At 41.0% G+C, this 12,033-nt stretch overlaps 1 protein-coding gene across 1 annotated transcript in view; it reads right to left on the bottom strand.

Moving 5' to 3' along the window:
• RNF32 (ring finger protein 32) overlaps positions 1 to 10,687 on the bottom strand; it is a 185,041-nt gene extending 174,354 nt beyond the window's left edge. The window contains 1 exon segment of the mRNA XM_018084940.1: positions 10,609 to 10,687. Within this exon segment, the coding sequence (XP_017940429.1) occupies positions 10,609 to 10,687 (79 nt within the window).
• Positions 10,688 to 12,033: the final 1,346 nt, after the last annotated feature.

Here is a 12,033-nt window from a genome sequence, read left to right as displayed (position 1 = left end):
TGTTTGAGGATGCTCTTTGGGAAATCAAAGTTGCTGTCTTTGTTGTCAGAGATTTGGAGTGGAGATGTACAAACAGTGAAGAAGCCTGGCTGCTGAACTAGTTGGAGAGATCTAAAATTACCCATTTCTTGTGGCCACCTGGTCTCTTCAACATCTGCTGTGTGCTTGGCTCAGAGTCTGCCTGCTTTCTGAAATCACACCACACATGACATATTGTGTCAGAAGTAATGTGACACAGCAGTGACATTTAAAGGGACACAAACTAGGCTGTCAGCTCTTCTAGAATGCATGCTCTGGAGTTTCTACAGTTTCAGTTGGTTGCAAAATACAAATTAGACCATTTGTGACCATTTTGAATCATCTTGAGGTAGACAATCAAGGACAATCCTTCATTTCATGAGTCGTCATGTAAAGCAGGTGTTACTTGTAATGCCAGGACTTAGGAATCCCTTTAATTTTGCAAAAGCTCTTTTACATCCTCAGCACTTGTGTTTGATGGGTGATGGTGTGCTTATGAACTGGAAATTATATGGCTATTGGCCAATATGCGATATGATAAAATATTACAGTGCAGAGACAATATTTCACATCTAAAGAAGAGGAGAACTGACTCTTGCTGGAAATAGCACCCACATACAGCCCTAGCTGGGAATGGTAATCCAAGTGACAAAATAAAAAAGGCCAGGGGTGGACACCATGAGGTTGGACTGCAGGAGCAATACTAACCATGTCCTGGGCAGCATTCAAAGCAGCACGGGCAGCAGGTCAAGGGATTCTGGCCCTCTACTCTACTCTGATGAGATCCCACTAGGAGTGCTGCACCCAGCTCTGGGGTCCCCAGAACAGGAAGGACATGAACCTGTTGGAGTGAGTCAAAGGAGGGCCACCAAGATGATAAGAGGGATGGAGCACCTCTCCTACAAGGAAAAACTAAAAGAATTGTATGGGGGTCTAGTGGAAAGTGTCCATGCCCATGGCAGGGGTTTGGAACTAGATGATCTTTGAGCCATTCTATGATTCTATGATACTAATGCCAAAATGTTCAGTTCCTCCAGTGGCTGCTTGTGGCCTTGTGGTCTTTGTGTGCCTTTTGACTGCTTCTTCAAGAGTTCCTTTAAAGCAGATGCTCCTCATAATCCCTTGGTTAGGTTTCACTATTTTACTTTATATGGCCCCCTTCTTCCCTCTCCACCTTGCCTGCCTATGGCAATGGACAAAAACTGTGCCTGTCTGTGTCACAGGAAAAAAGAATCAGGAACATCAGCAGTATTTTAGGTCCCTGGAAAAACAGGGGTTTATTAAGCAGATTGTCCATTTGATCCTTGAGAGTATGTTTTTGTTATAGCTGGATCTGTTTGAAAAATTTGTGTGTCGCTGAGATGAGGGTTTTTCTGGTTGTAAAACTTGCCCAATAACATTTTTAAAAGCAGCTTCAACCTCCATTTGGGACCCCTGTTCAGTTTAAATCAGCTAATGTGTAGCCATTTCAAACCACTGACCGACCTTCCCTTTGCTTCCTTCTTGCATTACTCCTTTTTTCTCCCTTGTGAAGACATTCTTTTGAAAGCATTTTGTAGTATTTTAAAGTGTTAAATATTTTAAAAGTATTTAAAAGTATTCCTAACCCGAAGTCCACTTTGATGGTATTTGGAGGGAGCCTGAGATTACAAATCCTCACAGCTTTTCTAATCTACCTGCTTTGTTCTACTGCATTAATATTCTCCTTCCTAGAGCAGAGCAAATAGATGCAGAGATTCACTTGGTCTTGTGTTCATCATCCCCTTTGGAGATCCTTAATAGTCAAATGTTCATATGCACGAATATACGATGAGATGCCTTCTTCCAAGAGCTGGGACTCTCCATTTTTATCCAGTGTCTGTTAGAAACTGAATTTCCTTCACTGCTCAACCTCTTTCTTTATATTGTGGCTGCAATACGCCATTTCAGAAGTGTCATCACCTTTATCTTTTTACATTCTGATGTAGTCTGTAATCAACACTAGCTTCAGCGACTCTCATTACTAGCTCTTGAAGTGATTCTTCAGACTCAGCAAGAACAACATCATCATCAGATTACAGCATCTGCTTCCTCCAATTTCAGCCCTGCCACTGTAGCCAACAACAACGACACACATTTGCATTTCAGTGCACAGACAGAGCTGATGCTGTGCCACCGTGCAGTCCTGACGGACTTTCTTCCTGCCCGTCAACCACTGTGCACTGTCCTTTGTTGAATCTTTCTTTTCACTCGTGTCTGGTCACGTACAGCACAATAAATTACATAAACCTATAAGAAAGCCCTCACAGATAATGAGAGCTGCATGTAGCATTCAACTGCTTCTTTCTGTTCTACAGCACAGGTCTTTTTGCACTAGTTTTTCCTGTGATTACTTTCCCCCCAGCGTTATTCTAAAAGCTGATTTAAATCATTGTCATGAGTAAACTAGCCTGTGTTTTGTTCTTCCTGTGCTCAATTTTGCTTTCCAATTTTTCAGCCCCTTTCTCCAAGCACTAAGCCCATTTTTTCTCTGTGTGTTTGAATAGCAAGTGGAATTATTTGGCAATGTGCACATCCTCTCAGACTCCCCTTCTCTGAGCACAGAATGAGTTTAGTGTCTCTCATTAAGTCCCTTAGCCCCTGCCCTGTTTTTTCATAGAAGTTTGCAGATCTTACGGGAAATCTTGATACCAATCTAGCGTTAGAGTGTTCTCTTCAGGTACACAAAGCAGGCAGGCATGAGAATGGTTGAAGCGTGTAATGATGGCTATTTGAGTTAAGGACCCCTCCGTCTTCCTGAATGATTAATTCAGATAAAAGATAAGAGGTTCTGACACTGAAATCATACTCTGATACATGAGGAGATGTAATCTGGCCTTTTTGTTTATTTGTTTGATAACATACACGCTGATTTAATTTCCTTTATCTCTGCAGCACTAAACAGGAAAGAACCTTCATAAAACAGTGAAGAGGATTTACAAGCCTCGAATGCAGGGTCCAGTACAGAGCCTAAGATGTCCATCCTGCTGCCACTCTCAGCGTGTGCATTCCAGCTTTACTGTGTCTTGCAGGGGCAGCTATTCCTCCTACAGGTGAATGGGCTCACCTGAGATTCAGGGGTGGATGGGGAGGATGATCTCCACATTCCTGTCTTGTTACACCCTCTTGTAGAGACTTGTGGGTTTAATGCTGTTAGGGAAGAAGGGTTGCCTAGTCTTAAGCATACAAGCTGAAATTCTCTTCTGTATGTGTATGGAGAGCCTAGAAAAATAATGTGTTAGCAGAGTTTCACTGATCTGGAGAAAAAAAACCCAACTGAACTAAAACACTTAAAGGCCAAGTTTGAGAGCCTCAGTGCTTGTTCAAGAATAGGTACATCCTTTATGAGACTGCTGTGAGGGAGATGAAGCATTTCAAAGCTCAGTAAATTAGATAACTCAGGACAACGTGGAATATTGGATCCTAATTCTGAGTTTCATAACCAAGCAGGATGGAATTATTATTAATTTTTTCAAACAGAGCTTTAGAATTCTTCCAAGGCTGCCAGAGGAATTGCTACAAGCACTTTCAGTTCCAGCTAATGTGATTGAAGACCTTTTCTTGCAGAAATCAAATTATTAGATCCTTCAACTTCTCATATGGGGAGCCCACTAGGAGCACCCAGTCTCACTTCTCATGCAATGCAAGTTGATGGCTTTTGACAGGGTCCATTTTCAAGTTTCTTTTATTCTTTTTAAACCATTTCATTTTCTATTGAGACACTGAAAAATTCAAACCTCACTGAATATTTCTTTTAATTTGCTTGGATTTTGCTTTTTTTTTTTTTTTTTATTTACAGAGGTTGCAATATTTGAAGCTTCCATTATAGTGAAATTCTGTCATGTCAGTTGAGCTCTTATGAAATCAAAATACTAAACTAAAGTAAATTTTTTATGATTGGACAATGAATGCTATTGCTTTTTGCATCTTCACATGCCCAGCGAAATTATGAGCAAAGTTAAGCCATCCTGCAGCTTACCTCCCAGAAAAAAATGGGAAAAGATTCAGAATACAGGTACTTAAGGTCTAGCTTTTTACCTTTCTTAGCAAGTTTGTGTTAAAGGTTGACAGTGCTTCCAAGTGCAGCTCTGGTCCATTCCCAGCAGTAAAGTATGCTAGAGGCATATCGGTACAAGTGTTAATAAAGTATAATAAATCCTCACTATGTGGGAGTAGTATTGCAGGGAAGGCATTGATAGAGAGTGTTAGGTCACTTACAAGGGCTGGCTGGGATCCACATGCTCACCTGTCATCTCTGGACGACAGCTAAGAAATAGGTACCGAAATTTTACACAAAGGGCTTTAACATTTTTCAACATACTTCTGAACATGAGCATCGATTCTTTATACATCATTCCAAATATTCTTCTCATGTAAACATTGCTTTATTTAGCAATATTTGTAAGAAGCAAATTTACCCATCAGTAAAACAAGTATAAATAAAAAAACACTAACCCCCAAATAAACAAACAACAGCAAGAACAACTAACAAACAAAACAGAAATCAAACAAACCACCCCCCCCCCAAAAAAAAAACCCAACACCACTAAAACAACAAACCACATAAAAGCAGGAAGAAGAAATAATACAGGCAGATGACTGAAGGGACAAATTCTCATATGCAGCAACATATAGAACAAACTTTGGCTACAAGGTGAGGACACCTGAAGATTTTGGCCTTCAGTCTATCTTCTTCTGACATTCTGCTACTCTAAGACCCGTGCCTGAATGCAATCTCCAAAAAACCTCAAGCTTCCATTGGCTGTATTTGACATCAAAAGAAATATCAAAGAGCTTTTTGCAGTATTTCTGTCCTGATTAAGGTGGTTCCAGGAGATTTCAGTGAGGTTTAGATAAGCAACCTGAAAAAGTAACTATAAATATCTATTGTTTACCCATGTATCTAACAATATCTGGCTTATTAGAAAATGACCTTGGGGTTTGCTGCAAACCATTACTCTCTTTTAGTCAGTCTTATGGGGTATGTTACCTTCCCAGGGCTAGAATCAATGTTATTGGAGGCTAAATTCCTGAAAAGCATTGCAGTCACACTGAAAAGAAGAACATAACGTGAGCAAATTCATAAAAATACCCCTGTCCTCAACAGCTTAACAAAAACAAGGGAGTGTGGTATTCACATGAGGAGCTAAACTGGTACAAGGCAACAAGGAAAGGTGAGTCCTTTGTTAATAGCAGCAAATCTTCAGTGATCTCTTGGTCATGCTCAGAACTTTAGACTTCCTCTCTGAGATACAGTGCCCTTGCTTTTCCAGGCTCTGCCTCTAGGTTCATTCCACTGCAGTAAATTGGGTTATACTGGCACAGGATTAAAAGGATGAAAAAGAAAAACAACCAGCTTTTATGCACAGTTGTAACTGAAGAACAGGGTGTCATAAAGGGAAATAAAATTCCTGGTCTTAAAGCCGAATATAAAATGTAAATATGATGAATTAGAAATTCTTCTGTTTTAGAGCCCAACAAGAAATGTACAGCTGTAAATTCTTTGCCAGCTCATATCAATATTTCGTATTACCAGCTGATAACAATTTAATTTCTATCTATTACCAGAATTAAATGTATTGATACAGAGTTGAGAAGAAAGACTAAAAATTTAAATTTGTATACCACTATGTTCAACAGAGTTGTAGGTAAGGGTAGGGTGCATAGAACGATGTAAAAGCAATTAAACACAAGGTTGTCAGTAGGCAGAGAATTAGAGAATTCTTTGCATGACAGGGACAAGAAGAGGAGGTCATTAAGGCACATGTTATTTATTTTAATATTGTTCATGATCTGTATTGTACTAAAATTATAAATAGGCTAAGTGTGAGTGACCCAGAACAGTTTGGCTTCTGTCCTAGCTGGATTTAATCGCAGTTCACGTTGTCCTCCTTCCTACTCATTTTCTGCCTTCAGCAGTGGCTCTGCCAACATCTGAGATTTCTTTCCCTCCTGAGGCTTGCATCAAACCTTTTGCTTCAACATTTAGCATTCAGCTCTCAGAGGCATGTGTTTTCCATGACGTGTAAGGTTTTTGGGGTGTTTAAGTAGCACCATGTTTTGTCAAAAGATCCCCACAGCAGTATTTCATGCCAGTATATACAAAATTGTAGAGGTATAACTATCCTGGGACAGCGACTGCCTTGCAAGGTAGTGTTTGGGCTACTTTTTGGAGATGAGCTAAATTATAACTTTGCCTAAACTACATAATCTAGGTCCCACTGTGAGTGACCAGCTGGAAGAAATAGTTATACCGAGCTAACAATATCTTTTTAAATTTACATGTTAAATTATGACAAAAAAATAATCCCATGTAGGCAAGACCTACATTTTTATTCGTTAGGGCTGTGGAGAAAACATGACTCAAGTGAATTGCAAAGACTTAGATACCGGAAGGCAAATAAAAATAAACCCAGTTGCAGTATTATTATTTTTTTTCAATTTCATTATTTTTGTGCCAATCTCAAGGTTTTAGGAGCCTGAACTCTGAAATCGTGAAACCTCAGGGACAGCAGAAATATTGACTATAATCAGACAGCATAATCTTTGGGACAGGGGCTGCCTACCTTTGTGTTCAGACAGAACTCAGCACCAGGGGCTGATAACCAGATACAGCTTTCTGGTCCTAGCACAGTGCAAACAAATATTTAATATTAGTACAACACAGTCATCCCTCTCTTAGGTGCACATCTGCTACATGCCCACAATCCCTACCCATATCCCCTGTTCAGACTGAAGCACATCCTCCCACAGTTTGGCTCCACCTTGACAGAAGCCCTTACCTTGGCTTTTTATGACTCTGTGTCATGCTGAACTCTTCAGGCCACAGACTGTCTGTACCTTTAGTGAGCCTGAGCAATGTACAGATGCCTTGACAAGTGTCTTTACACACACAGCCTGCTGTGGGTTTACATAGGAAGCTACAAGATAAAATGAATCATGTTAATTCTTCTGCAAGGGAAAGGGCAAAAAATCCAAATCTTGCCACCTGCCTGAATTTATCTTTTGTTATTTGCTATAGATGAATATTATACTTGTGCAGATGGTTCAGGTAAAACCCTGCACATGCTGAAATCACAGTTAACCAGTTGATATGTGGCTTTAGAGGTGTCTTCAATGTCCCTTCCAACCCAAACCCATTCTATGATGTCACAGTCCTTGTCCCATGTTTCTCTAGTAATGAATTATTATACTGCTTCAGTGGATATCACTTTTATGACAGATTTTGTGGAGCAGTGTTTCCTACTACAATCCTGTTAGATGCCCTGTATCAAACACTTCCTCCAAGAAATGCATATGGGCATTCCTAGGAGCCATGTATTTTGTTTCAGAACCACTTATTTAGAGAACAAAGTGCACAACTACCCTTATGAACCTGGAGAAGTACCTATCAGGTTGCTGAGCTGAGGTAACTTTCCTCTAAGTGCTCTTAACTTACATGTGAGAGTGTCCAGGAAGTAAGTACCAAAAGCTGTACTCAAAAACTACTCCCTCCCTAAACAGATATTTCACAGCATTTGCCAAATGGAGAAAATAATATTTTTAAGTGACTTCGGCCTGTGTTTAGCAGACAGATTGAGCAAAATTTTCATGAGTCAGTAAAAACCAAAGTTAAAGGTAAAACATTTATCACAGTTCTCTATCAACAAACAATCTTGTTGCAATTTGATCTAATAACAGTCTTTCAACCTCTTATTTTTATGATATACTCTTTACAAACATTAAAAGGTGCAAAGCTATCAATTCATATGGTTTAGTATTACAGCATTGCAGAACTGATCCCAATAATTCAAATCCATGTATTTTGTGCCAGACTGAGTGGGCATAAAGAACATTATGAACTGAATTGAAGCTTTGATGAACTCAGCACCTTTATCTCTTCTAGAAATCCCACGTTTTTCACTTATACTGAGAACCAACATAGCAGTCCCTCAGTAAAGTTTTGGAAAAGGAGCAAAACCTAGTCCATTAGAGACCAAATGCAGGCAAGGCCACAGGTAGAAGTTTTCCACATCATTGCATTATCAGTAATAGTGCATATTTTTGCCAAGTGACATCTAAGAAAAATCTTTTGTGTTGCACTTTATAATTGCTGTCTTTATAGTGACTAGGGAAGGTTGAGTATTGGGTTTTGCTGTGAATGATTTCTTCAGCAGTAATAAAAGGTGAAATTAAAATGTCAGCGCAGTTATTTAAATAGTTGTTTTCTAGTAAATGGATGATTTGTGGAGATCAGAGTCCTCAGCTGTTAATAATAATTTAGCTTGTTCTGTTGATGAACAAGTTAAAATGGCATTTTGACAATAATTCTCAGTTATCAACCAACATTTGCCTTCTGTTCAGTTTGTGTAATTATCACAATCTCTTAATCTAGTCTGGGGCCTCTGCAAAATTTACAGCAAAAGACCAAGCTTCTCAAAGACTAAGAAATACTATTTCTTTTCCTCTTCAGGAGGAAGAGCTCTTGCAGTTCAGCTACTCTGGCAGTGCACTTTCGTTGGGAATCATTTAACACCCGCATCTCAGGTGGCTGATCCCCAGTACCAGGGGCCAGATCCTGCACTATCAGGTGCACAGGTCCAGCAATGGAGAGTCTGTGGGAACCTCAGTCCGAGCTGGGCAGCCTGTGGGCCACGATGGTCAATGAACCTGGTGATGCATGATGTGGACACTTAGGAATAGGCTCAAAGAAGAATCAGAGAGGTGTGGAAAGACTGGAAAACCCAGAAAACCTGATGGGCCGTGAGAAAAGTCCTGACTCCTTAGGGACATGTTTATGTGAGCAGAGGAAGCAGTGAGAAGCACTTGCTGATGCTTACCCTGACCCACTGAAGACCTGGAGAGATCAGACTCCAACTGCTGCATGGTGGCATGGCATATCTGGGGAACTTGGGCTTTAGTGACTACCAACACATCCAAGAGTGCTCTGATAGCTCTGCTTATGACTAGATGATCAACATCATGTTCTTAATGCTAGCACATGCCCTGAGGCAACAGACCAAGTGCTGGGGTTTGTGTGCCAAAATGAGGAAAGTTAATTCAACACCCTTGATAACAACAATAGTACTTTGTGCTTTTGATCTTCAAAGCACTTTACAAACATTAGCTAATTAATTAATCCTTACAATGCTCCTCTGCTATTATCCCCATTTAGCAGATGGGGAAATTGAGTCAGAGGAGTTAAATGACTTGCCCAGGGCTATGTAGAAGTTGGCATCCAGGCTGTGATGGGGAATTCCTGGCTCCTCTTTTCAAATCTCCAAAACAGCTGTGGCTGCTGCTGCAGACCTGAGACTGCCTTAACTACAGGCGCTGGAGTGAGCAGCTGGGCAGGGGCACTGACTCTGAGGTGCACTTTGCCCATCAGATGTGGACAAGTCGAAGTACCACATACAGACTTGCACTGTGGTGCCAACCTCGAAGAATGTTGGGATCTGTGCATAATTTATTGTGCTCCCCTGTCTACAGAGCTTCTGGAAAGGAGCTGACTCGCATCTACCCAGTCTGGCCCTGAGCTTGCATCTGTCTGTGTAAATACCCACACTCACCCCTCACTGGAGGGTCTCCCAAAGATATTTCTCCATTTCTCCATGCTAGACAGAGAAATGTTAATTCTGCTTCATAGTCAGAGAACAGGGAGGTGGAGACAGCGGTGAGGAGAGCTGAATATAAGACTTTAAATCTTCATTTTATGAAGTCCCCATATAAGAAATGAACTGAGAGGTGTCAAATCATCAAGGGTGTGGACAGCGTGCTGAGGGAAAGCTCTTAATTTTTACTCACCCAGGTATTTCTGTATCTGATAGAGTAAGATTGTAATTTTTTTCTACTGCCTAAGGATAGGGTTGCTCAAGATCTATTACAAAACCAGGATAATTACTTAATATCAAAGGAACCATCATGCTATTTTGGCTCCAAGTAATCTAGAAAACTAGTCAATACTACTAGATAACAGTTAAGCATTAGTCAAATAAGCACATTTTCCAATGGATACAGCTGCACACAAATATGTTGTAGAATAAAATAAAGTGAAAAAATGAATAAAGAGAATCTTTCACTTCTACAAGATTGTGATAAATGTTTTCAAGCAGAGGTATGCCAAAGATACTGTGTTAGAAAGGTACTAACCCTCCAAAGCATAGAAAGGATATCTAAGCTAAAAAACTGGAGTAAACCCAAAGTATTCTCCAAACTCTGAGGCAAATTACCACAGAATCAGAATGGATGATTTGAAAGGCATCTCTGGAGCTTATCTAGTTCAACTCCCCTGCTCAGTGCAGGATTATCTAGTGCAGGTTCTTCAGGGCTGTATCCAGCCAGGTTTTGAATATCTCTAGGAGCAGAGTCCACAATCTCTCTGGGCAGCCCGTTCTACTGTTTGACCACATCCACAGTAGAAAAAGATTGTTAATTCAATGAAATTTCTGTTTCGTGCCCATTGCCTCTTGTCCTGTCCCTTGTCATGCCTATGAGAAGCCTGGCTCCACTTTTACTCCCCTTGAGTTGTTTATACACATTGATGAGATCCCTTTGGGACTTCCCCTCCACAAGCTGAACAACCAGAGCTCTCACGGTCTCCTGTTGCTGACACATACTCCAAAACCTTCATTGTCTTTGTGTTCTTGCACTGAGCACACTGCAGCAAGTCCATGTCTCTGTTGTACTGGGGAAGCCCTGCACTGGATCCAGCACTCCAGGTGCACATCACCAGTGCTGTGCAAAGGGAAAGGAGGACCTCCCTCAGCTGGCTGGTAGTGCTCTTCCAAGTACAGCCCAGGATGCTCCTAAGTCTTCTTTGCTGCAAGAGTATATTGCTGGCTCATCCTCAACTTGTTTACCAGAAACCTCAGGCCCTTTTCTGCAATGCTGCTTTTTAGCTGATTACCCCTGGCCTGTGCTGGGATATGGGGTTGTTTCTCTCCAGGGGCTGGACTTGGCATTTGCCTTTGTTGATTGTCATGTTCATCCTGTCAGGATATTTCTCCAGCCCACCCAAGTCCCTCTGAATGGCAGCACAATTGTCTGGTGCGTGGGCCACTGCTCCCACTTTTGTATCATCTGCAAACTTGATGAGTGTGTACTCTGGCCCATTGTCCATGTCATGAATGGAGATGTGAAACCATACTGGTGCCAGAACCAGCTCTTGGGGTACACAGTCAGCAGCTGGTTTCCAGCTGAACTTCATGCCACTGATCATAACCCTTCAAGTCCAGCAGTCCAGTCAGTTGGTTTTCAACCCACTGAACTAGTCTTTTCAGCATGGAGGGATATCAGGTTGTTTTAGTGTGATTTCCCATTCAAAAATCCATGCTCACTACTCCCTGCTTTACGGCTTCCAGAATTATGATTTCCAGAAGCACTTCTTTTATTGAGTTGGATGTTCTATTGCCCACAAGCCATGAGTTCAAAATGTGCCAGCTCTGGAAAAAAGAAGAAAAGTGGATTACTTAAATGAAAGTAAGTAGATACATTTCTTGAGATCAAGCTCTTTGCTACCATATTTAAATTGAAAATTGTATAGTCTGCACAATCCTTGAACTATAACTTGACCTGAATGCTGAGAATGTGTTTCCCATGGAGACGAGGGAGATTTCCCAAATAATGTAGAATCAGTGTCCCAAGAACCTATGCTTGCACAGCACATGAGATGCTTTGAGCGGGCTGTATCTTAACTGGGCTCTTTGCTTTCTCATGGGAGCCATCATCAGTTGGCACAGGATGGAAATGCCTGCAGGATAACATCATTTTGTGAAAGACACTGTAAAACCAGACCACAGCCCAGGTAACACTACCATCTCCTCACTTGCAGGGCTGATCAGTGATTATCAACCATGCATGAGAACATCCAGAGATGTGAATAACTCCAGACATTTCCATGTGACTAGAAGGACACATTTCCCATAATCCAAAAAAGAGAGAGTGAGATTCCCCTTGAGGGTGCACAACAAGGGGACAGGAGGCAACGACCACAGATTGGAATAGGGAAAATTCTGATCA

This window comes from Manacus vitellinus, unplaced genomic scaffold (assembly GCF_001715985.3).
Source record: "Manacus vitellinus isolate BGI_N305 unplaced genomic scaffold, ASM171598v3 scaffold_79_pilon, whole genome shotgun sequence".
In the NCBI taxonomy this organism is placed as follows: domain Eukaryota; kingdom Metazoa; phylum Chordata; class Aves; order Passeriformes; family Pipridae; genus Manacus; species Manacus vitellinus.
The sequence above is the reverse complement of the archived record's forward strand: the minus strand, read 5'-3'. Positions and strand labels throughout refer to the sequence as shown.